Source organism: Panthera tigris, chromosome D4 (genome assembly GCF_018350195.1).
Source record: "Panthera tigris isolate Pti1 chromosome D4, P.tigris_Pti1_mat1.1, whole genome shotgun sequence".
NCBI lineage: Eukaryota > Metazoa > Chordata > Mammalia > Carnivora > Felidae > Panthera > Panthera tigris.
Genome location: NC_056672.1, coordinates 55,906,866 through 55,932,742, shown reverse-complemented (window position 1 = coordinate 55,932,742; position 25,877 = coordinate 55,906,866). Strand labels below are relative to the sequence as shown.

The 25,877-nt window shown below is 49.6% G+C and overlaps 2 protein-coding genes across 2 annotated transcripts in view; one reads left to right on the top strand and one right to left on the bottom strand.

Annotated features, from left to right (window-relative positions):
• The first annotated feature begins 8,908 nt into the window (after positions 1 to 8,908).
• On the top strand, positions 8,909 to 10,912 carry ENHO (energy homeostasis associated). The gene is made up of 2 exons (XM_042964687.1): positions 8,909 to 9,105; positions 10,105 to 10,912. The coding sequence occupies exon 2, from the start codon at positions 10,266 to 10,268 to the stop codon at positions 10,494 to 10,496; it is 231 nt and encodes a 76-aa protein (XP_042820621.1). The 5' UTR covers positions 8,909 to 9,105; positions 10,105 to 10,265; the 3' UTR covers positions 10,497 to 10,912.
• Positions 10,913 to 10,969: 57 nt separating this feature from the next.
• Positions 10,970 to 25,877, bottom strand: part of DNAI1 (dynein axonemal intermediate chain 1) — a 59,095-nt gene continuing 44,187 nt past the window's right edge. Inside the window, exons 13-20 of the mRNA XM_007076554.3 lie at positions 24,529 to 24,776; positions 19,630 to 19,719; positions 19,412 to 19,499; positions 18,691 to 18,770; positions 17,095 to 17,243; positions 16,889 to 16,988; positions 14,317 to 14,502; positions 10,970 to 11,298 (exon numbers count right to left, since the gene is read on the bottom strand). Coding sequence (XP_007076616.1) covers positions 11,200 to 11,298; positions 14,317 to 14,502; positions 16,889 to 16,988; positions 17,095 to 17,243; positions 18,691 to 18,770; positions 19,412 to 19,499; positions 19,630 to 19,719; positions 24,529 to 24,776 — 1,040 coding nt within the window. The 3' untranslated portion in view covers positions 10,970 to 11,199. The remainder of the gene's footprint in view (positions 11,299 to 14,316; positions 14,503 to 16,888; positions 16,989 to 17,094; positions 17,244 to 18,690; positions 18,771 to 19,411; positions 19,500 to 19,629; positions 19,720 to 24,528; positions 24,777 to 25,877) is intronic.

The window sequence follows — 25,877 nt, the reverse complement described above, 5'->3', positions numbered from 1 at the left end:
ATGGACACAGAAGCCATAATGCAAAGGAGGACTTCAGTTAAGGAGAGAAGAGAGGAGAGAGTGGGGGAAGAGAGCACAGCCCAACAGAGAGGAGGGGGGCAGGGAGGTGAGGGAGACAGACAGAATGCTGAAGTTGAGGACAATGCAGCAAATCAGAGTTTTGGGTTTTTAAAAAAAAATTTTTTTAATGTTTACTTATTTTTGACAGAGAGAGAGAGCGCGCGCGCGCGCGCCTGAGTGGGGGAGGGGCAGAGAGAGAAGGAGACACCAAATCCGAAGCAGGCTCCAGGCTCTGAGCTGTCAGCACAGAGCCCAATGTGGGGCACAGGGCTCGAACTCACAGACCGTGAGATCATGACCTGAGCCAAAGTCAGATGCTCAACCAACTGAGCCACCCATGTGCTCCGCAAATCAGAGTTTTAATCCAGACTATATCACTGCTCTCTGGGGCTTCAAGAAAACCTGTGGATTACCTGAGTCCCAGTTCCTTCATCTGTTCCATGGACCTATCTTGCATGCAGGTGAGGGATATCCATGATGAATGTAAAGCTCTGACAGAGTCTAGGTGCTTAGTTAACAATAGTTGTTTTAGGAAGAGGAATAACTGTTCTCAAAGAGGGTGGCTTCATGGAAGGCAGTGAAAGATGGAGTTTCAAAAAGGGATCAACAGCCTCAATGCTGCCAAGAAGTCAACAAAGATTAGGACTACAGAATATTCATTAGATGTGACAAGGAGGTGAAAGTGACCTTGGTGAGCCACCTCCAGGGATGGTGAGAGCAGAAGGTGGGGGCAGCGGCTGAGGAGTGATGGGAGGTTGGGAAGAGGATCTGACAAAGCAGGTGACAGCTGGGCAGGGATGCTGAGGAGCGAGTAGGCGGGTAGGGGGCAGCAACAGGCATGGTTTCAAGATAAGGAAATCAGAGCAAAGTCACAGCAAGTCTGCCTGTCCCAGAGTATGACTGCCTTATGCTCACCCTGCTCCCACCAGCTGATGACTGGCTCCAGCCTTGGGATCCTTTGCTCTCCACACAAGGCCTCTCTGTCTGGGGACAGTGAAATCCCAGGGCCCGGGGTGTGTCCTGGGACCCAACCTGGGTCACCCAGTGCTGAGGTCAGTCACCTCCTCTCTCTGCCCTACTTGCTAGTGCAGCCTAGGAAAAGTTGAAGTGGTTCATACCTTCTGCCAGATCTTGACTTCTTGTCCCTGTCTTTTTGCTTGCCTGGATCTGCACAGCCCAGGGGAGATGGACAGTAATAATAAAAATAGCTACCAATTATATTCTTTCTCCAGGTCCTTTCCCACCAGTATTTAAACATGCCTATGTAAGAAACATAAAAGAAATTTTTAGAAATTAAATATAAACCCTCTCTGATTCCACATCCTTGTGTATCTATTCTCCTTCCCCCAATTTTTTACAATAATCTTGAGTCATCTGTATTGTATTAGCTTCTTACTCATGAAACCATTCAGATCTGGTGGCCACCACATACCCCATCTCCACTGCCCACCTTCCATTGCCCACTGGAACAACTTCTTGCCAAGAAAATCAACAGTATCCTTTCTTTTAAATCCAATGGCCCCTTTTCTTTTTTTTTTTTTTTTAATTTTTTTATTTTTTAAACGTTTATTTAATTTTGAGACAGAGACAGAGCATGAACAGGGGAGGGGCAGAGAGAGAGGGAGACAGAATCTGAAGCAGGCTCCAGGCTCTGAGCTGTCAGCACAGAGCTCAATGCGGGGCTCGAACTCATGGACCGTGAGATCGTGACCTGAGCTGAAGTCGGACGCTCAACCAACTGAGCCACCCAGGCGCCCCACAATGGCCCCTTTTCTATAACCACTGGACCTCTCTGACATTCTAGATTGCTGACCTCTCCCTCTTTCTTGAACCTCTGTCCTTTCTTGGCTTCTCTGAAACGGTGTTCCTTCCTGGTTTTTCTTCTATCTCTCTGACAGCTACTTCCTTATTTACTTTGCAGATTTATCCTTTCCCCTGCATCCATTAATGTTAGTATGGTGGACTCCTTTATGTATTGTTTGGATAGCCCTCCCTTCTGGTGAGAACTGCCTTTCACTCGTATGGTTATCATGGGAGCCACCATATAATGACCTCACTACCCCCCGTCCCCCCCCGCCCCATGGATCACTGATACAGGGAAATGGCACCTGACCAAAGCCAGGCTCATGAGAGCAAGTCCCTAGGAATTTTGAAACGAACTGAGAAGGGTAAGCTGGAACTAGAACAGAAAGAAATGAGCCAATATCTTGTTGGGATTTAAGCTATAAAGCTGAGAATTGCCAGAAGCTGGATTTATTATTATATGGATTGAAGAAACATAGGAAGCTTGTCTGGAGAGAAAATAGGAGAGAGAGGAGGCAGGATGGGGACAACAAGCAGGACTTCCCAATTCCTCTGATTCTCCCAGTGTATCGCCATCTTGATTGCTAGAACCCCTCAGTTTCCTAATCATCAGCATTAGAGAACAGCCAAGAACGCAGCTTCTGCAATTCAGCAAGGCACATAATGACCTAGCTTCTAGCAGTCTGAGGTTCAGACTGAAACACACTTCTTATTCCAAGCGAAATACTTACACTGTTGTCCCCTAACTGCTTGCAGACCACCCATTTTTGATGTTTCTATCCTACCAGGCAAATGTGATGGTGCTTCTCATCGCAAAGTAAGTTGATTGGAATGCAGGTGAGGCAAGGGCATCAATCTAGGGCAGGTTGAAGAAAGGCTTCTAGCCCTGTCACTCCAGTGTGTGATTTCCCATGAAGCCAGAGGCAGATTTAGAGGGACTGAAAGTGCCCCTGTTAGCACTATGAAAAACATAGTACTAAAAAAGAGAAATTGCTCCAAGAGCTTGCACAGGCCCTGCATTTTTCTGGCAAACCTGAGGATTCAGAGAGCATGGTTCTACAAATTTTTAGTGTTGATTATGGTAGTAGAAATATGTTGTATTCATAGATGTCCTTCACCTTTTAAATAGTTTTCCTAAATGGGAAAATTCACATTTTAAAATCCAGCCTCCTGGGGCGCTTGGGTGGCTCAGTCAGTTAAGTGTCCGACTCTTGATTTCAGCTCAGGTCATGATCTCACAGTTTGTGAGTTCGAGCCCTGCATTGGGCTCTGCACTGACAGTTCTGAGCCTGCTTAGGATTCTGTCTCCCTCTCTCTCTCTGCCCCTCCCGGCACTCTCTCTCTCTCAAAATAAATTAAAATAAACAACAACAACAAAAAAATAGGGGTGCCAGGGTGGCTCAGTCAGTTGAGCATCTGACTCTTGATTTCAGCTCGTCATGGGATCTCACAGTTCGTGGGTTTGAGCCCTGTGCAAGAACCTGCTTGGGATTCTCTCTCTTCCTCTCTCTCTCTGCCTCTCCCCTGTTCATGTGTGCACTCACTCTCTCTCTCCCCAAAAAATAATTTTTTTAAAAAATAAACTAAATAAAAAATAAAATAAAATCCAGCCTGCTTAGTTTAGAAGTCATAACTAAAATTTCCATCATCCTATGCAGCTTGTGTATAGGCAAGCTACTTTCCCCATGTGAAACTGATTTGGAAGTGAGCAATATGAGTGAGGAAAATATCACTAAAGTTCAATATTTCTGGTTCTCCTCTCCTTCTGAGAACTAGGAGGATTGCACTTCTCTTGTCTCCTGATGTTAGGGATGGCCATGAGATTTGTTTTGATCAGTGCAATGTGAGTAGAAGCCAGTGCGCATTTTTCCTCACTCTCGTCTACCACAGCAAGCACCGATGGTTCCTATCAAGAAAGTGGTATTGGGTGCCTGGCTGGCTCAGTTGGTAGAGCATGCGACTCTTGACATGGGGGTTGTAGGTTTGAGCCCCACGTTGGATGGGGATTACTTAAAACAAATTACTTAAAAACAAAATCCTTTTTTAAAAAGTGGCAGCATCATAAGATGGTGAAGCCTCCATTAGCCTAGCTCACTGAGTGATCACAGTGAGCAGACTCCTCCTCCCAGGTTCACCCATGCTGGACTGTAGCATGCAAGAAATACATCTTTGTTATTTTAAGCCAGTTAAGATCTGGGGGTTGTTTGTAACAATTGTTACCTAGCTAATTCTAGATACCTAGGAAGGAAGCAGGTTGGACATAAGACTTCAATTTCTGCTACTGCTGGTAGTACAAGTGTCCACTTTTTGGTGGTAGTGGTAACAGTGGTGGTTTCCCACTGGTTGCAGTATTGAGTTCTTACTGCAAAAGTGCTACAGAGCTTGTAAAGTTGGCAGTCAAATTAAACTTTTGGTACTTAGTATTTGGAGTGGCAGTGACTGTGGTTTCATCAGGTTGTGTGTGGTATGGTTTGAGTGTTGTTCCTAGAAACTGAGCCTCAAATCCATTTCTCCAGCCCTCCTAACATTTCTGAGCTAAATAATATCTTTTAACAAATCCCTTTTATGTTTTAACTATCTAGGGTGGATTCTATTTGTGAAAAAGAACTCTGATAAAATTATTATGTTTAATAAGTCTCATGTTCCATCAATTACAAAAGGCAAGTTATTTTATGAACTACAGTTGACCCTCAAACAACACAGGTTTTAACTGCACAGGTCCACCTATATGTGGGGTTTTGTTTTTTTTTTTTATAGTACCTTAAGTGTATTTTCTCTTTCTCATGATTTTCTTAATAATATTTTATTTCTCTAGCTTACTTTATCATAAGAATACAATATATAATGTATATACAAAATATTGTTAATCAACTGTTTATGGTATCAGTAAGACTTCTGGTCATTAGTAACCAATTAGTAGTTAAGTTCTGAGGGAGTCAAAAGTTACACACAGAGGGTGCCTGGTTGGGTCAGTGGGAAATGTGTGTGATTCTTGATCTCGGAGTTGTGAGTTTGAGCCCGCGTTGGGTGTATAGATTACTATTTAAAAAAAAAAAAAAAACTTAAAAAAATGTTTTTAAAAAGTTATACATGGATTTTTGACTATGTAGGGGATTGGTGCCCCTAACCCCTGTATTGTACAAGGGTCAACTGTACTAGGAAAAATAAAACTAAAAAACTGTTACATGCCACTTTTTGTAAGACTATATTCTGATTTCAGTTTAAACTGGGGGGGGGGGGTGGATGTGCTTTAGGATGAATAAGCTATTAGCAAAAGGAATTCTCCCCCAGATGAAACTGACAGCTGATGATGATTTTAAAAGAATTGTGTCATTCTGGGAAGAAAATAAAACCACACCCAATCCTCATAAATGCAGAGATCTGTGATTGTTCAATCCCAGGATAATCCCTAAAACACCACCAGAAAGTGTAGTACTTATTAGTACAGTGCCCCACAGAGAAATCCTCCACAATTATACTCTCAGAACACTGGATAAGGGATCACATCTTTGTGGGGAAAACCTGGGGCAGCCAGATTGGCTGACTGAGAAACTGTAGCTAAAGAAGTGAGTCAAAAGATGCCATGAGATTTCCTACCCCACAATTTTCATTGTCATTCATGGCCAAAAAATATAGATGATACCCTTTCTCCTTTCTTCCTTCTTCCCTCCCTTCCTTCCTTCCTCTCTTTCTCTTTCTTTCTTTCTTTCTTTCTTTCATTTCTTTCTTTCTTTCCTTCCGTATATTTATTTATTTATCTGTTTGTTTATTTATTTATTTTTGAGGCAGGGGGGCGAAGAGAGAGGGAAAGATCTCCTACCAACTAGAAGATCATGACCTGAGCCGTGATCAAGAGTCAGATGCTTAGCCAACTGAGCCGCCCTTACAGTGCTTTCCTTTTACTCCATTTTATTCTTTATTTCTTCCATCTCTAGATATCAGGAATTTGGGGGTTGGAGTTTTTTTGGGGGGTTGGGGGTAATGGTTTAAAGGAGTTCAAAGGCAGTTCAAACAAAGGTAATGAGATTATTAGAAGCCATATTCACACCTTATAGAAAACTGACTGGAACATGAAGGGACAATACCCAGAGAACCTATATATGAAGAACAATGGTGCTATGATATAACCCCAGAAGCAGTAGCTGGATGTGTCATTGATCTGCTCTATACTAGAGAGGAGGTGAATTTACTGGCAGAAATATCATGGAATGGCTGGAATATGTAGGTGGGGACATTTTTGGAATCATACATATAAGAAAATGATGTGTGTGTGTTGGGCAAACAAGGGGTGGACTAGGGCAAACACCTGCCAGTCTGCATTCTGTCTTCTCCTAGGACCACCCCTCTGTCCCCCAATGCCATGTTAGGCAATCTGAGCCTCATCCATCTCTTGACCACAGTTGATTGGTCTAGAATTAAGCATCTAACTAAGCTGAGCCAATCAGAGTACTTCCTGAGGAATTTGCAGACTGTAACCAAGAAAAAGAAACCAGTATCTTGTTGAGTGCCTAGACAATAAGATTGTGAAGCTTTGTGACTGTCTGAAGTGATGTTTTTTACCATGTAGACCAGAAAAGCATTGAAAGCCAGTCTGGAGATGAGGATGATAGGGGCAGGGGAGAACAGAGGAGAGACTGGCACAAAGTAACAGATGAGAGGTGGAGAGAGAACCTAATGGCTTCTGTGACTATTAGTTCCAGTTGTTCCTGAGGCATTCCTGTCTTTAGGTTTCAGTATCTGATTATAAATGTTTTTTGTTTTTTTGTTTTTGAACCAGGTCTTATTCTTCGGTGAGCTCGTCCACTTTTCTGATTTGACTACTACTCGTTTTCTGATAACTCACAACATGTCTTGAGCCTGAACCCCAGACCTGCTTACCCAACTGTCTATGGGACATCTCAACTTGGGTGTCCAATTGGTACCTCAAATCTAGCATACCTAAAACAATTCATCATCCTCCATCTCCCCCCACACACACACCACCCCAACCCCTGTTGAAACTCACCCCTTTTCGTGTGTTTTCTATCTCAGTAAATGGCATCACAGTATCCCTAGTCACCGACCTGGGAGTTATCCCAGACTTTATTCTCCCTCTTACTCCTCATGTCCTGTAGGTCTAAGTCTCTAAGTCCTGCCAGTTGTAATTCCTAAATATTCTCATTGTTCTCTTTTTCTCTCCAATCTTCTTCCCCTACATCATTTCAGTCCTTTGTCATTACTCTTTGCCTTCACTGTCAAATGCCTTCAATCTCTCCTTCCACCCAGCAGCCCATATCATCCCTCTAATTTCTGGATATGATCACATTTACTCCTCTGCTCAAAAATTTTCAGTGGCTCCCCACTGTTTTCAGGATAAAATCCAAACTCCTGCAGCTGGGTCACAAATTCACTCACATGACAGATGTGCAATATAAGTCTCCTCTGTTTCCTAGAAGTAATTGATCTTGCTCACAATGCCCCCACCCTTGCTGGGTAACAGGGGCAAGGGAACTAAATCCATTCTGGTAAAGTCAGTAGGGTCTAAAAATTTATTTTAGACAGTCTCTAAGTAATTCAGTAAGTTTGGATGACTCAGTCTTTCAGATTACCTTACCCTTCCCTTACTGGTTTCCAAGATAGCATTTGGGTTTATAGGGATCTCATGTGAATTTCACGGCATTGAGGAAAGGGGCCTCTTAGCTATATGGTCCTTGGAATTGTGTCAGTTGGTATTTGCTGAGATGTGGCTGGTCCAGTATAAATGAATTGGTGAATTACAACCCTGAGCGGTAGCTATTACTAAAACAACTTTACAGATGAAGAAGCTGAGGCAAAAAGGAGCTAAGTAACTTGCTCCAGGTCACGAAGTTAGTTAAGTGGCAGAACCAGGAATCAACACCACCCTTATTCTGGAAGGCACTTCGATCTATGTCTAGAATTCCAGAGATAAATTAAGGCTGGATTGGGGAGCATTGAGAGTCTTCGTGGTATAGTTTTAGGATTGTGCTCATCCATGGAGAATATGTAGAGCAGGATGGAAAAAGGGTCCAGTTCAGAACACTTAGAAATCACTGGTGTATGAGGTGGGTAGGAAGGCCTACCTGACAGCTCCTGCCCAAGTTGATCTTCCTCTTAGGAGAGACTCTAGGATGGAGAGAGTCAGGAGCTTCTAGGATGGAGAGTCATGCCTGGTCCTATTCCCGCCATGGATGAGCGATCTCTCAGAGTACCGCATTCCTCTCTGTCCTAGGCTCTCCCACAGCGCAGCAAAGCACGAACCCCCGACCAATACTGGGTAGGAACTCAATAAATATGTCCAAAGAACTTGTATTGGCAGAGCTGCTCACATCTCCTGGGGCCAGGGAATGTAAAGCCGCCTACAAACCCTCTAAAGTGGGGGTGCAGAGTCCACCCCCAGGTGGGAGTGGATGTGCAGAAGTCCAAGGGGCTTCCCAGATGAGGAGGTTCAATCTCCTCCCAGATGTGGGGGCCCAAGGCCTTCCTCCAGATGACCGCGGCAGAGGCAGATATGGAGGGGCAGTTTCCTCATGTATAAGGGGTACAGAGGCTTTTCTCAGATGTTGGATGTACAGCTCTTCCGGGTGTTGAAGGTGCAAGAAATTCCCAAAAGTAGGTGGGCTTCATCCCCGCCCCCTTCCCCCGGAGAGATCGAGACCAAGTAGTCCCTTCAGTCCTTCTCCCGCCCCCTCCCCACCCGGGCACAAGGGTTGAGCCAGTCCCCACCCCAGCGCGCGACCAATCGCCCAGGAGCCTGGCGCAGCCAGCCAATCAGGTGACAGCAGTGGCGCGGAGATGGCTCCGCCCTCCACAGGCCGCCGGCGCCGGCCTCTCAGGAAGCGAGGTTCTCCGCTGTTTTTGCTGCCTGCCGAGCCCAGTCGAGCCCAGCCGAACCCAGCCGAACGTAGCCGAGCCTAGCCGAACCCCGCACCCGGGCCGCCGCCGCCGCCCGAGCGCCGCCGAGCGAGCTAGCGAGCCTCCGCGGCCGCGGAGGAGGCACCGCCCCTGGGGGAGGAGGTGCCAGCTCGCCGCAGACCGCCCGCGGCAGAGGCCGCCCCGGTCGCGCCGCGGCGGGAGCGGCCGGCGGAGGCTGCGCGGCCGAGGGGGAGGGCCGGGGGAGGTGACATCGCCCCTGCCCGCCTCCAGCCCCCCCCTCCCCTCCCGCAGGCTCCTGAGTCTCAGTCGGCGCCCAGCATCCCGCAGCCCCGGACCCTCCCGCGGGCGCGCACACCGGGCTCAACTCAGGTAAGGGGGCCCTCCCCCCACGGGCGCGGGCCCCGAGAACTAGAGACAGAGATAAAGAGACCGAGACCCACATGGAGACGTAGCGGCACAGCCGGGGGGGGGGGGGGGGGGAGGAGAGACAGACACAAAGAGACACACGAGACTCACAACTACAGAGACAGACCCCACGGAGAAGGGGAGAGAGACACGTCCACGGGGACAGAGCGACACACAGCCGGGAAGAAAGACCGAGAGACACGAGACCCATACACACAGAGACGGATACAGAGATACACAGAGATAGCCTGGGCGAGAAAAGAGACACTCAGACACTCAGAGATGGAGACAGAGACAAATATAAAGAGAGCCACATAGCTGCACAAACATAGAGGTGGGTATACAGAGGCAGAGGCACACATCTAGGCAAGGGAACCTAAAGACAGATTAAGAGCCAGACACAGACATACACAACTGACCTGGAGAGACAGTCCCACAGAGAGGCACACCCCAGTATACAGCCTTGGATACACAGACCCACACATGCCTGCCAGGGCCTCCACAAAGTTCCCTCTGTCTGAGCTGGCACCTCTGGAGGTCTCCTGGGCTGGCTGGCTGGCTGGAGTCCTGAGAAGGGGGAGGCGCCCAGGCCACACCAACACTGGTCACAATCCCCATCCTTCAAGGCCTTGGGCTTCCTCATCTCATCCATTCTCACAGCACTTTTGAGGGCTGGAAGCTTGGTGGGCAGGGCCAGGCCATGCCCATTGGTTCTAAGGAGAATGAGATATAGGCTGTCTACTCTAGCTTCCCCACTGTGGCTACACCCCCATCCAGGTGCCCAGAGCCAAGCCTCAGGATGGGGGTGTTGGCTCTGTGGGTTATTTGGGCCTGCCGGGACCCAAAGTCTTCTGCCAGGGAAGCCAGAGATGTGGGACAGGATTCTCTTTTTTATCCCTCTCCTCCTAGGCCTCACCCTACCCCTTCCTCACCACCCTTTCCTCTGCTGTGTACCTGCCACAGGCTCAAGACTGCAGGTGGACATCTCCATTGCCCAGGAATCATTGAGTGTGTGGACAGAACAGCCTCTTTGGAAGGCCAGCTGTACTGGAGTCCTGCCTCGGCATGGGCCTTGCCATCGAGCCAGCCCCGTGGTCTGTGCTGGTCTGAGGGTGCTGCCTGTCATGGGGGCAGCCATCTCTCAGGGGGCCCTCATTGCCATCGTCTGCAACGGCCTTGTAGGCTTCTTGCTGCTGCTGCTCTGGGTCATTCTCTGCTGGGCCTGCCATTCCCGCTCTGCGGACATCGACTCCCTCTCTGAATCCAGTCCCAACTCCAGCCCTGGCCCGTGTCCTGAGAAGGCACCCCCACCCCAGAAGCCCAGCCATGAAGGCAGCTACCTGCTGCAGCCCTGAAGGCCCCTCACCTAGCCTGGAGTCTGGGACCTAAGTCTACCCCACCCAGAGCCTGGAATCAGGATCCCAGGGTCTAGCCAGCCTGGGGTCCAGAACCCAGAATCCAGCCTGTCTGGAGCTGGACCTAGCAGCCCAGAGTCTAGCCAGCCTCGCTCCAAGAGGGGCTCTGGTGGCCCTAGGTAGACAGGCCTGGGGTGGGGATCAATGAGTTGGTGCTAGGGCCAGGGCCACCTCGACTCTGCTCCGTACTGAGGGCCACGGGTTGGGTCCACCTCTCCCTAGGCCAATCGCCTCCAGGCCCTTGAGGTTGGGGAAGCAAACTGGAATCCATGGCAATAATGGGAGGGTGTCCAGGCTGGGCCCCTCCTTGGGTCCTCCCACTGTTTGCTGGATAATAAATGGAACTATGGCTCTAACCTGAGATTCCCTCCTCTTCCTGGGGACTCTGTGGTAGAAAAATTAAAGGTGTGGGGTGAGTTTCCAGACACAGGTTTATTTGTGTAAAGTAGGATGCGATAATGGTTGAGGGCTGAGTCCTGGGGTGAGGTGCTGGGACCAGGGCTGAAGGAGATACTAAGGGTAGATACTGGGACCTGATTAGGGGTTGGGTCACATACTTGGTGCTAAGGCTGGGCTTAGGTACCAGGGTCAGGGGTTACAAGTACTGGGTTCAAGAAATGGGACAGGGATTGAGACCAGGCCCTCAGGTCTTTGTTTTCACTTCCCTCACCAGGTTCAGCAGTTTATCCAATTTTGCGATCTCCACAGCTGGACCCTTCTGTACCTCCTGCCCCTTCTTTTCCTGGAGTGGGGGGAGTACAAGTTGGGGAGGAATGGTGAGGGGTGGGCCACGTTTCTCTGGGTCCCACCTCTGGCTCCTTTGCCCAGCCTGCCCCAGCTTTGTCCCACCACTCTTCTACCCAGTTAGATACTGGATCCCCGCCTCTCCCCACTCCCACAGGGTCCTTCCCCAACTCAGGTTAGGAGACATGGGCTCAGCTGGGGCCCTCAAGAATCTAGGTGTGGCTCTGAATCTAAGATCAACAAAGGGTCTTGATGCTGGGAGAAGGTTTCCACCCACTGACCCTCCCAGGAACTAGCCATTCAGGCTAGGGAGGGCTGTAGCTCTGGGGAGAGGTGAGGGCTCTGACTGTTGGGACCACCCTTCCACAGGAGTGTCCCTGGCTGAGTCCTAACAAGGAACTAAAAGATGGGTGTTTGCTGAGGGAGAGAGGTGTGGACAAAGCCACAGATGCCCTCACCTAGTACCAAAACTTTCAGATCAGGTTTGGAGTGGAGTGACATTTGGGGCCAGGTCTGCTGTGTCAGACATACCCAGGGTGGAGGAGGTTGTCAAGAGACCCAGGAGGGCAAATGAGATATCCCATGTGATTCCAGATGTCATTAGGTGCGACTGTTCCTCAGAAGAGCAGATCCTAAATTTATGACCCCTCACCCCGGTCCACAGGGCACTCTAATGCCCTGAGAAAAAGAGAATTGGGACACTGGGGTATGTGTAACTCACAGGCCCCAAGAGCTCTATGGCAGACCAGCACTAGTTCCATACTCCCTTCTGTTCAGGCAGCAGGATATGGGCTAGGCTGGGGCAGCTGCCATTTCCTGCCTTCCCTCTGTTCCTGAGCCCCCTCCCCTGCCTTCTCAGCCACCTGTGCTCACTGCTCATTGGCACCTGCTCCAGCCTTGCCTGCTGAGGGCCCAGCCTAGGTTTGGCCTGGGCTGTGAGGAGGGGAGAGAGTACATGGCCAGCAAGCCCCTTCCTGGCCCCATCCGGGCCGCTGACACCACGCAGATCTTAGATTTCCTCCTGGTGTGATTGCTGCACCTGCTCCGAAATCTGTCTCCCTCTCCCCTTGTGGCCCAGTGCCTTTGCCACTGCCCAGTTCACCTCTACACTTTCTAGGCAGAGGATAAAGATGTCTTTTTCTCTAACTACTCTCCCTCCCAAATCAAGTTAGTGCTCTCTTCTTGGCTTCACCCCATCCCCTAGGAATTTCGGGACGTGGCTTTTAGTTTCAGCTTTGTCATTAATTCCCTATATGACTTTGGGCAAGTCCCTTGCCTTTCTGGGCTTCTGTTTCCCATCTATATGGTAGTTAGGGAAAGATAGTCTTTGACCTCTGACAAGTTGTGCTCTGACACCAATTAGGGGAAGCTTCATGGGTCAGGAAGTTGGGCCTCTGTGGCCAAGCCCTCCTGAGAAGGGCAGGGAGACTGAAGCCCGAAGAGGGGCGGGGGGCAGGGTAGGGATGCCCAGAAGACTTCCTTTTGCACAAATCACTTGACTACTGATAGGATCAGATGACGGTTTCACAGGAACCTCTAATCCACTGAAGTACTAGCCCTCAGCTGTGTCACCTGCTCAGGTCCTCTGTTCCCCGGGCATCTATTTCCTCAGGTCTTCAGAGATATAGGTCGCCGGATATACAGAGCCCAGCTCCCTTAGCTATGACTGACCCTTGCTCTGAGAGGAGTTGGGACTAGGGGAGATCCTTGCCTCCCTGGGTCAGAGTGGGCAGGGCAGCCCTCCCCACCCCCAGATCTACCATCCTCATGGTGTGATGGTTGTACCCTTGTCTCTCACTGGGCTGTCCAGCTCCGCCAGCTCAATCTTCAGTCTCTCTCGTCACTAAATTAAGATCAGATTTTATCTGTTCCTTCCCTCCTCCTTGAGGCCAACTAGCTGGGCTCAGCAAAGAGCTTCAGACCATGCCCAACTCCTCCATCCCATCCCACCCCACCCCATTCCTAGCCCACCACAGCCTCTAGGCCACAGCTGCAGGCGCTTAGCAGCCTTCTGAGTATTTATAGCCAAGTCCACCCCCTCCCCCAGCTGGCTACAATTACAGGCCCGGCCAAACTCCCAGTCCTTGCCTTCTGGTCATTGTGCGGAATAGATGAGGCAGGTACCAGAGGTACGTTGCGGTAGCCCCTGCCTTGGTAAGGGTGCAAGGAGGCAGGTATCAGTAGTTGAAAGAGGCCTGCCCTTGCCTCAAACTGCAAATAAATGCCCCATATTGCAACCAAGAGGTGTAGTCATCAGGGCAACTTGGTCCAGCCCTGGCCCAGCTCTGATCCTGGCCTAGAACCCGGCAGAAAACAAATTCCATATCCTGTCTTAGCACCCAAATGGGCAGGACTGGGCTCTGGGTTATTGGGCTCTGGATTCTAAGGCCTGGACTCTTACATCTGAATCAGGACTCTGAGATCTAGACTTTGAGGTCCTGGCTCTAGGTTTCATGGCCTGTTTTCAGTGCCTTTGGGCTCTGGGCACCGTCTCCAGATCAGTACAGATCTCAGAAAGGAACCAGAACTCAAAAGGAGGGCTGCCTAGCTGCTGACCTAGTTACCCTCTTTTCCTTTTTACCTTTTTCCCTGTGTGGACCCGCAGCTCCCAGCTCAGGGACCACTGGAGCTGAGGCCCTTTAAGCCCAGCCAATGACTAAGTGACTAAGCTCCAAGCCCCCTGCCTGGATAACCTGGTCTACACCAAATAAGCTGATGATGTCCACGTGCTTCCCAGGCTTTGGACCCAGATAGTCACCTGCTTACTGGATGTCTCTACGTGGGAGCCCCCCAGGTAACTTAGATTCAGCATTTCAAAACTGATCTCATTGTGTCTCCACAAACCTACCTCTTTTGTGCTCCTTATTTGGGCAATGACGCCACCCTTACCCTGCATTTCCCAAGCCAGAAACGGGCGGGGGGAGGGGGTCACCTCCTGGCTCCTCCCCTTTTTCTCAACCCCCACCACTTTGGAAACTTTATTTCTTACAGTAGCCCATACTACCCAAGCCTGTACCTTTGGCATCTTGCGCAAGTTGGGTGAGAGCTTGAGGCAAGTGACGTGCCCACGGTCATCACCCACAATGATGATAGGGTGGATGGGATTGAACTGCACGTGGGTGATCTTGTTCTTCTTTTTGGCCACCACAGGCTGGTTGCAGATGGCCTCATACTTGTTGATGGACAAGTCAAACACATGAGTCTGTGGAGAGGTGGGTGTCAGCATACTCAAGGATAATAGGGACCCTGTCCCCCACTTCAGAAGAACTAGCACATGAGTTTTCTGGGGAAACACATCAGAAGTCTAGCACACTGGAGCTGGAGACAGTGGGAGAGGGAATTTGTGTCTCTGATTACATTTTCCTGTGGTTGAGGGAATGAGAATAAAAAGCTTAGAAAATTTATGCAGAATTAACAATAATGGCAGCTACCATTTGTTGAACACTTACTATGTACCAGACTTTGCAGGATCATGTTACATAGTTGTACACCTAATCATCCTCACAGCCACTCTATAGGGTAGGTCCTGTTATTATCCCCATTTTATAAATGAGGAGATAGAGGCCCTTAAGGCTAACTTGCTAGTAAGTGGCAGAGCCAGGGTTTATATCATATGCGAGGGTTTAATATATGTGAGGTGCTCAGACTGCACTTGTCATATAAGTGCTCAACAAATATTTGATCTTATTTTTACCATTCCCTAAGTCCAGACCATTAGTAACTCTTGCCTGGACAACTGTGGCAGTTTCCTAATGGGTCTCTCTGCTTCCGCTCTTGCCCCTCTACAATCCATGCTCCAGGCAGCCTCTCAACTTACCTTTAAAAAATCTAAAATCTTCCAATAGTTTCCCTTGGCAGTATATATACAATCCAAATTCCTGACTCCAGATTCTCCGCTCTCCACTCTCACTTCCTGCTCTCTCCTTTGCCTCCTAGACCCAGCCATATTTGCCTGCTTGTTCCTTAAACACCTTCAAGCTCATTCTCACCTCAGGGCATTTGCACTAGCTATTCCCCCGCCATCTGGAATGCTTCTCTCTGTCTTCACACGGGGCGGCTCTTATCATTCAGCTCTCAGCTTGAATGTTACCATTTGAAGAAGCTTTCTTTGACGACTCTAAGAGACCAGTCCTTTTCTTTACATCACTCCCTTTCTCTCTCTCTCTCTTTTTAAAATTTTCTTCAAGTAATGACTTATTTTTATTAAGTTTTTTTATTTTGAGAGGGGGAGAGAAAGAGAATGCCAAGCAGGCTCTGCACTGTCATTGTGGAGTCTGACGTGGGGCTTGAACTCATGAACTGTGAGATCATGACCTGAGCCAAAACCAAGAGTTGAGTGCTTAATGGACTGAGCCACCCAGGTGCCCCTTTTCTCTCTCCTTTAAAAAAATATAACTTTATTGAGATATAATTCACATACAAAAACATTTACCCACTTCAAGTGTACAATTCTTGGTTTTTAGTATATTTACAGTTATGGAACCATCACCACAACCAATTTTAGAACATTTTCATCACCCCAAAAGAACTTTTGTACCATTAGCAGTCACTTCCTGTTTTCTCCCACACCCCCAGCCCTAGGCAACCACAAATCTACTTTCTGGTTCTATAGCTTTGCCTATTCTAGACCTATATAAATGGAATCCTACAAGTGTGTGGTTGTGACTGACTTCTTACACTAAACACGTTTTCAAGTTCATCCATGTTGTAGCATGTATCCAATACTTCATTCCTTGTTATTGCTGAATAATAATCTTTTTGATATACCATATTTTGTTTATCCATTCATCAATTGATGGATGTTTGGATTGTTCCACTCTTTGGCTACTATGAATACTGCTATGAGCACTGTGTACACACATACTCCTCTTTTAATCCCTGCCTAGCACTTAACACTATTTTTGTTGTTGCTTTTTTTTTTCTGTCCCTTCACAAGAATGTGAGCTCTTAGAACGATAGGGACCTGAATTGCCTGGTGCTGGGCCCTTTCTGTTCAGCAAATAGATGACTGATTGACTTTAGGGTGATGCCTTAAACTATAGTCTTTCCTTGAGTAGTTGCCTGTGAGTTTATATCAAAGTCCATAAGGAAAAATGGATTTGTATCCAAGAATTTTCTCAAAAAATGTTTGTTTCTGAGCTTTTACCAATTCTCAGTGTTACACAGACCCCTCTCATCTCCCCTTCTCAGACTCAGCTTGCACACTCTCAGGGATGAGGAATTTGCTACCTTTTAGACATTATTTCAATCACAGATAAACTCTGGCTCAGAAGTTTCCCTTACATCAAGGTTGTCCCTGCCATCCTGTAGCTCCCTCCCCAGGGCCTTCAGAGAAGATAACTGCTCCTCATGGCATCTTATCCCCCAGAGTGTTCTCTCCTTTAAGATGAACAGCACCATTTTCTCCTTTAGGCCTCATGGGGTGAATGATTCTTTTTTTTGATAGGGCTCTGGGTTGCCTAACCCTTGAGAATACAGAATCCTTATGTCCCACCTTCCCCTACCTGAGCAGGGTACTCTGTGGGATAAGAGGGAGCCCCTGAGATACTTCATCCTATCTCTAGTAGAGGGTTGGCCGGGGCACTCACCTTCCCATTGGTGGTAACCGCTGCAAACACAGTAGAAGAGTATGGTGCCCAGGCCACATCGCCCACAGCTGAATTTAGATCATAGATGAACATTGGGGTCCTGCAGTGGTGGAGGGGTAGAAAGTTTGCCATACAGAGGGCTCATGGTGCTAGAGCCCCGGTGGCCCCAGCCCACAGTGCGGCCTGAGGGAAGGCATGTGTCTCACTTGATGGTGTGGTCCCAGATCTTCACTGTCCAGTCAGAGCTGCAGGACATGAAGACCTTGGTGTGGTATGGGTTCCAGGACACAGCATCCACTGCCATGTTGTGGGCATCATAGGTGTCAAGGAATTTGCTGGAGTAGGATTTAGAGCACTGGGGCAAGGGTGAGGGTGGTGGGGGGGGTCAGGAATGAGAGAGAGGTCAGCAGCCACCACACTTCCCTGGGTGCCCTGGAGGGTCAGAACCTAAGACTCCTCTTCTGTCCCCACATTATTGTCACCGCTGAAATGGGACTAAGCTACTGGCTGCTCTTCTCTGTGCCCTCAACACTAGAGAGAAAGGAGGGGGGCACCTGGGTGGCTCAGTCGGTTAAGCTGCCGACTTCAGCTCAGGCCATCATCTCGCGGTCCGTGAGTTCGAGCCCCGTGTCGGGCTCTGTGCTGACAGCTCAGAGCTTGGAGTCTGTTTCAGATTCTGTGTCTCCCTCTCTCTGACCCTCCCCCATTCATGCTATGTCTGTCTCTGTCTCAAAAATAAATAAACGTTAAAAAAAGAAATTAAAAAAAAAGAAAGAAAGAAAGAAAGAAAGAAAGAAAGAAAGAAAGAAAGGAGGGGCTTAATGGGCTGGGGGTTGGGTGGGTAGGGAGTTTTCCTGGAGGGTGAGAGACAGTGCTGTAGTCTGCCCAGAGGATTCCAGGCCAAGTAGAAAAGGCCTTCTCTCTGGGAACCAAGGCCAAGCAAGCCTGGGGGCCCTGGGTGATGTGTGCCTTAGCCTTTGTCCAGGCCAAGGCCTGAGTCCACTCACAGCCTATAGAATCCTCACAATAGTGATAAACATTCCACCTTGCCCAGGTAAGAGCAGGTGCAGAGCCAGAAGCAAGTCCCAACTCATGACTTCCCATTGGGTTTCTTGCCCAGACCATCATGCCCTTCCCTCTCTCCCTCCAGGAGATAGTGTGACTGACTAGTCTCTTCCCTTCTGCCTCTCCCACGCTGCCATAGGGAGGGGTGTACAGGGGGGTGGGGACCTCTTTTGCATTCAGACCAGCTCCTGCTGGGCCTTAGGGGCTCCCGGGAGGCTGCCTGTAATTAACATTCTGAGTTTTTGAGCCTAAGAAAAGCTTGCAGCAGAGCTATTTCTGGATGGATGGAGGTTCAGAAGGATGTTCACCTACTAACACTGAGACCTTGCAGAAACTGGCCTTGAAGTTCCATCCTACTGGCTGAGACACCCAGGATTCAGAGATTAATTTTCTTGTTACCTGGCTTTCAAAGCTCAGCTGAAGTTCTCATCTCTTCCAGGAAGTCTTCTCAGAATGTTCCAACTCCCCCCCAACACCCACTCCTACTTCTACTTCCTCTACTCCTAGGAAGGGAGGGAGGGCCCAGAGGGAAATGTGCCAGACTGGGCTAAAGTCACCGTCTAGATTTTCATCCTCTTTCCTGCAGTCATCCACTCTTCCTGCCACTGAAACAAGTCAAGAAATACCTTCTCTTCTCCCAAGAAGCTTCCTAGAACTGGTCAAACCCTAAGATCTGTCAGAATAGGGTCTGTTGAGAAGGATAAACTCTCGTCGTTCTCAGGTCAGTGCTGCCTCACCTTGTAGATTTTTCCTTCCTCTGTGCCCACTAGGAACATATAATCGATCTCTTTGTGGAAGTCAAAGGCGGTGCCACAGCCTTGGGAGAAGAGGTACAGCAGTGTTAGACCGGTTCTGGGAGGGAGGCTCCCAGCACCTCCTTTACCCAGCAGACCCCTGTGACAGCCAGAGCTCTGGCTCTTGCAGGCTCTTGCAGGGGCTGGGGCTAGGCAAGCAAACAGAAACCGGCCGCCTGGCCTGCTGCTTGTCCCAGGCAGTTGGGACTGCAAACGGCCAGTGCTTCTGCAGACAGGATGGGGCCTGGGTAAACAAGGAAGGAATTGATTTAAACAGGGTCAGGGTCAGGGTAAACAGGGACAGGGTCTGCAAACAGGGACATGGTCTATGCAAACAGGGATATACTCTGCATAAACAGGGTAGGAATTGAGTAAACAGGGACAGGATCTGGGTAAACAGGGGCCTGATCTGCATAAACAGGACTAGATCTGCATAACAGCACCTGATCTGCATAAACAGGAACAGGGTCTGCAAACTGGGATGGGACCTGCATAAACAGAGAGGGTCTGCAAACAGCCAAGCACTGGGAGGACAGGGCCAGGCTTCCATCCAGCAAAAGTGGAGGAGGGATTGCTCGGTAAAGGGGGAGGGCTACCATCTCTGACCCTCATGAGGCCTGAGTGAGGTGGCCGGGCCTGGGTGTGAGTGGGTTGGGGATCTTACCCACTGTGTGTAGCTGCAACCCATCGAGACCACCCGTGGTACCGCCCTCCACTTTCAGTTTGATGACATCTGTGTGAACCAGTTCGCTCTGCAGTCACAAGGGATGGGGGAGGGTACATGGGTGGGGCCACATCAGCAGGGTTGAGAGCAGACTTTGCCATTCAGCTCCCCCCAAGCCCCATCTCCACCCCATATGACCCTTTTTGGGAAACAGGCACCTTTAAGAGCGTCCAAGACACAATCCTGCCGTCAGATGACACAGAGAAGAAGTTAAGGTTGTTGTCCATGTCATCCTTCTGCCACCTGACCTGAAACATCCCAAACCGTGAGCTGTGGGACACTGGTATGGTGTCGAGTTAGGGCTGGGAGCTGAGCAGGGCTCCCTCAAGAGTCCATGTCAGGTTCAGAAGCAAGTTCTGGGAGCCCATTTCCCAGAGTCCTGCAATTGGCCTTCCCTCCCTCCCTCCTTCCACCCATCTCTGTCTCTCTCATCCCTCCCTCCCTGACCATCCTGGGATAACAATGCCACTCAGGGCACTGCCCTAATCCCCTGGCTTGGTGTTGGAGGTGCCCAATTCCTCCCTGGGTTGGGTTCCAGGGCCAGTTGTAGGGGAAGATGGTGTCTCTGGTCTCAACCTCCTTATGTAGAAAGGGCCTGAAAAGGACAGAGTCCATCAACCAGTTTCCTCACTTATAAAATAGGAACCATAATAGCACAGGTTTGTTGTAAGGACTAAATGAGACAATGAACATGAGGCCCTGATGAGAGAACATTGCAACTATTAAATGTTCAATAAATGTTAGCAAATGTCCTCATTATGACCCTCATCCTAGGAATCAGGGAGCCAAGGTTCTGCAGGAGAGTTTTTCCTGCTCGCTTGGGGGACAAGGAGGAGAACGTCCCCTCCCCTGCTCTCCGCTTCCAGGTGGGCTTTTCTCTAGGTGGTCTCTCCTCTGTTCCCACCTTCACTTCACTATGAGCTCCTGCTCCCAGAATCGTGCTCCCAAATCTCAGATTTGAGCTGCATTTCTGCATCTGCAACTTGGGGTTAATAACCGTGCCCCACCCATATTCTCAGGGCTGGAAGAAAACATATGGGAAAGTGTTTTGGAGACAGAGCTGTTGTCTTATGAAGATGACACGCTTGAGGCTCAAGTTTCTGTTGCCAGATGTGGAGGCCTGGCCAAGCTGTGTCCCAGAGAGCTAGGGTGGGGCTGGGTGCCCAGAGCTTTCCATACTCCAGCTCTCTCCTGACCTCCCATGCTGGGACCCTGTCCCTTCCCCCTGTCATAAGTAGAGGCCCAGTGAGGGAGGATAGAACCCAGCTCAGCTTCCTGTGACCAGAGCTGTCACCATGGCTGTTGAGGGGCGTGGTTTAGGGGAGAGGGGATGGCCTATCCCCAACCAATCCCCAGGCCTGGCTGATCAGAGCTACAGGAGGGCGGACCCAGTCCTGCCTGGGCCTGTCCTGTCAGCTGGTTCTTTTTTCCACTGGGGGGCCTAGAATACCACAGAGCCTCTGAGGTATAAGTCAGAGCTGACCCTTAGGCTGAGACCAATTCCCCTTCTGTGTAAAGGTAGTCTCTTTAAAGGGGGGAGGGGACAGGGGGTGTCAAAGGCCAGGCTGTAAGAGGCGCTAGGGAGCTGCAAAGGGAAGTGTTTAATGAGCAGCCGCCAGCATGCATGGAAATTGTATTTCACACCCCACTTAGCAGCCTGATGCCCAATGGGGGTTGGTGTGTATATTTGCAAGTGAGCCTCTGTGTGTGTGTGTGTGTGTGTGTGCGTACAAGTCAAACACATGCTCCTGGGGTGGAGGTGGTAGTGTAGGAACAAATGGTGGTGGGGGGGTGTCAGGTGGTAAGTGGGGTTAAGAGAAGGAAAGAATGACCAGGAAATTGATAAGGTAGTAAGGAGCAGATGAAGCCTGCTTAATTGATTCCTTCTCTTCTGCCTTATCTGATTAGGGCAGATATACTTGACCCCCATCTCTGCTCATCTATCCTTCCCGGTGCCCTTCCCCAGTATAGCACAGGACACACACACACTCCAAAGAGTGTTGCTGGTTGAGGCTTCACAGTGGGGCTTGAATAGTGCTGGGCTACCCAGATGGGCTCGCTTGGGAAGTAGTCTGTGCCATGGGGCAGGAACCCAGTCCCATTTGAACAGATAGTTCTCTCCCTGGCTCCAAAATCTTCGATGGCTCCCTGCTGCTAACAGAACAAAGTCCTTCTATCTCAGCCCGGCATTTGAGATCCAAAATAACCTCTCTGGTCTCCTCTGAGACACAGTCCCTTTAAAAAGGACCTAGACTCTGATGTCTCTGACATACCATTAACCAGCCTAAGCTTTCCTCCAGGCTCCAGGCTTATACAACCAACTGCCTGTAGGACACCTCCTCTGGCTTTTTTTTTTTTTTAATTTTATGTATGTATATATGTACATATGTATGTATTTAAGTATAAATAATGTATGGTGTTATATTAATTTTAGGTGTTCCTTTAGCTTCTTGGATTCTGCCTAAACCTCCTCCTGCTCTGGCATTCCTACCTCTGTGGATGCTCTACTGGGTACTCCCAACCAGAGTGCCAGGTAGCATCACCAATTGTTCCCCTTTCTCATATCTGTCTAGTTTCCTTCTATTGATTTTATTGCCTCAACAGCATTCAAGCATACCTTCTCATTTCTATCTCCACTGCCCCTGCTCTAGCTCAAGTTTCAAGATCTCTCATGCTGCAGTGAGAGAACATCTCCAAGACACATGCATGACTGTGTTACTCCTCTGTCCCCACACTCTCTGATGGTCTTAGGAACCTTGTGAAAGTATCTTAGAGGACAGGAGTGACAACAGGGGACGCTCAAGCCAGCAGGACCTTGATTCACCAAAGCAGCCCCACCCCCCACTGTTAATAATGTTGGAATTCTGTACTAACACTTCATGAAATCACTGCCTTAAAGTCCAAGATTCCCACTTGCTAGAGACGCATACTCACAACTGGGTGCCTCTGTTTTCCCAGGTCCTCCCTGTCTCCCGCACTGTGCTCCAAATGGTGTGTTGCTTCCCAGCAGGCCATGCTGTTTGATGCCTCTGTATATTGCACATGTAACCCCTTTGTACCCTTCCTTATCTAACTAATAGTATTTTAACTAAAATCTATACTTCATTCGATTTGCTTAGTTTTCTCCTAATATCCTTTTTTTTGTCCTAGGATCTCATATTATATTTAATTGTCATTAACTAATACTTTCTCACCCCTTACAATTCAGCTCAGGTGTTTCTTCCTCTAGGAAGACCTGATGCTCCTGCCCCTGCTCCCTGTCCTGGATAATCTAGATGTCGCTCCTCAGTGCTCCCATGAGCCCTCTTTAGCATTTAGCATATTGCCTTGTCCTGCCTAGCCTATGGCTGTGGTTATCGCCCCAGTAGGAACCCCAGGGACCAAACCCTTAAGCACCCTCAGCTCCCAGAGGAGCAAACAGAGAGGAGTTACTGAGATGAATGAGGCAAGGGGGAGGGAAAAAAGGGAATAAGAAGTCAGGAAATGAGTGAGACAGGCAGGCCCCTCCCATGTCAAAAGCCATGATTCCTGCCAAGAACTCTTGAGTCTTTGGTTTTGAAAAGGCAGTAGCCCTGCTTTCCTGACAGGATGGTGGGAGAGCAGAAGGCCATCCCTGTCTGGGTGGGTTCCAGTCTCTCTGGCACCCACCCAGTGAAAGCAATAACGTGTCTTCTGCATGCCCCATTTCGTTTCCCAACCTGCTGTCTGATTCAGAGAACATAGCAGTGTGGCAGTGGGATGGTTGACCTTGGCCCCTTGCCCTCTCCTGGGCTTGTGGAGGGTGGTCAGGCCAATCAGAGATGCTCTGTGCTTTGCTCTTGGCTGTGTGAGCCGGGACAGCAGGGGCAGGCCTGATGTTTGTTTAGTCTGATCTAAGCAGGTTTTTTCTCCTCTCTTGGGTCTTGATGTCTGCAGATAGCCTCCCCTTGTCTGGAGACCTCCATGTGCCTGGAGGCAATGAACTAGAAGGTAGGATTTTCAGAGGAGAGAACTCTTGAGATTGTGAGTTTTGGCCCCTGCTCTGGTGGAGAGTAGCGGGGAGGATGTCTTATGGAAGGGGACATCTGAGCCCTGACTCTGGGTAAAAGATAGAGTGGAGAAGACACCATGTCCCTTGTGCCTGGACAGTCCTCCCTCTGCTCAGGCCTGTCTGGGAGATGAGAGCCAGTTCCTAAGGCAGGTGTCCACATGACTCAGGTAGCTCAGGGCCAGAAATGCAGGGATGCAGAGCCTGCCTGGAGACTCTACTAGGGCAGGGGGCTGAGGAAGATGAGAGGACAGAGTCCCAGCACTGCCTGAGGAGCCCAGAGATCTTGGGAGGACTTAAGGCAGAAATTTATCCTTGGATTTCCCCAGACCTGTCCATGGGTAAGGGTATGCAGCCTCAGAAGGAGGGGGACTTTTGGAATACAGTAAGGAAGGGTCTGCAAAGCCAGAGCTAAGAGACTTTCTGAAGATGAAACATGAAATCCACTCCTAGTGCGATAACATGGGGAACATAGGGTGAAATCTAGCCCTAGTGTCAGGGTAATTGTCCCATCCTATGCCTGTCTGGAGAAGAGCGATGCTACAGAGAGGCCTCAGGGACAGACCTTACCTACCAGGCCTTACAGCCCCACCCAGAGGGCAAACAATGGGCAGCACCTACTCCCACCTACTGTCTGGGAGTGCCCCCAAATCTAGCCCAGATGGCAGAGGAGAGCCCCCATGGGGAGTTTAGAAAGCCCATACACAGGGAACTGGAGAACTGGAGCCCTTGACATACTCAGCTGAGTATGTCTGTCAGGTCTTAGAGTCTTCTAGCCATGGGCTATGAGTCACTGATCACTGCACCTAAGAGACCCTTAGCAGACAGATGCGGGCACTCTTGATAGCAGCTCTGGAGGAGCAGACCCAAGCTCACTGCAGACCCCTTACCTCCTAATAACCACCTTTTGCCCTCCTCTGCACCTTCTCACAGCTCTTTGGCCTCTAAGCTTGCCTATGGCCTGTCCTCCCCAAGGTCCCTCCTCCAGGGATCCTATACCCGTTTTTCCCAATCCTGGTTCGAGGCTGACCTGCCACACAGGGTCCGTGTGCTTGCCAGACTTGGGTGAGCTGCGGAAGGAAGGCTGGGAGTGGGGCTTCTTGAGGTTGTAAATGGCCACATTACCGTCGTAGTGGCCCACCACCACCAGGTAAGGGTGGTCCACGTGCATGTCAAGACACATGATGCCACTCTCGCTGCTGAAGATGTATTCAGGGAAGCTGGGGTTCTTCATGCTGTAGAGCAGCAGCATGCCCCGGCTCTGCTTCATGAAGTCATCTGTCCCAGGGAAGAAGCCAGGCTGTGGTAGGATTCAGCTGACCCCCATGCCCCTCCCCCACTGGATGGACAAGATCCGCCTGCTCTGCTTGTCAGAGAGAGTGGGATTCCTCTCTGGGCTTCATCTCTTCTCTCTCAGAAATGGAACCAGGAGACCTGACTTACCCCTTCTTAGGCTTCATGGGAGGGTCCAACAGATAAGTTGACCAGGCTTATCTGAGGGATGGACAATCATTCTCCTTAATCTCCCTGGGGTACAGGAAAGAGGGATGCAAGCTCAGAGCTGCTAGGTGAAGAATGTATGTGGGCTTGGGACAGAGCAGTAACCTCAGAGAGGGTTCAGGAGCCCAGCCCAGGGGCAGGTGGTTGTCCTTAGATGCCTGGATAATGCCCATGTGTTCCCCACGCCCAGCCCAGGAAAGGAGTTCAGTTTGGACTAACATGGAATTGTCTCTACGAGTTACAAATTAGCCACCTATGGGCATCTTCCCATACCCTCTAGCGCCACAGTCCCCAGCTGCAGCCTGCACCCTAGCTGTAGGCATGCTCCCAGAATTGAGAGGTCCCAGGACAGCCGGTCATCCTTCTGTGTCATCCTTCTGGCCTGAGCACAGCTTTTGGTCATCAACAGTGGACCACTCATCCCCCTCCCTGCCTGTCCCGTGTCAGTGGGGAGCCTCCTGCTTACTTTCATTCTCTGCTCATGTGGCACCCATCCTCATAATGTAGTCACTGAACATTATAGTCTCATCCCTCAAGTCTAGCTCTCCTGCCACCAGTCCAGGACCCTTCCCAAGCTCAGAAGAGGAAGTCTAGAGCAGCCCCCCATCTCAGGGACCCTATGCTAAGGGAGACTTTTATCTGAGATGAGGGCTGTCTTCCCTTCTCTGCCGGGCTACCTCTTTTGTCCCTGGCAACTGCAGGCCTGGGCCGTCCAGACAAGGTGGCCAGTCCTGAAGTCTGGAGCCCATGGGTGGGAAAAATAAGGAGGCCACTCCAATTTGACTAGTCTCGATGAGTCATTCTTTCTGTCCTATTCCTAATGCTGCCCCTTACTCAAGAGAGTAAGTGCCTGGGCTGGGCTCAGGGACAGTCTGGATT

What these genes read in the sequence shown, in the direction of transcription:
- ENHO (XM_042964687.1), top strand. Translation starts at nt 10,266, where the DNA reads ATGGGGGCAGCCATCTCTCAGGGGGCCCTCATTGCCATCGTCTGCAAC.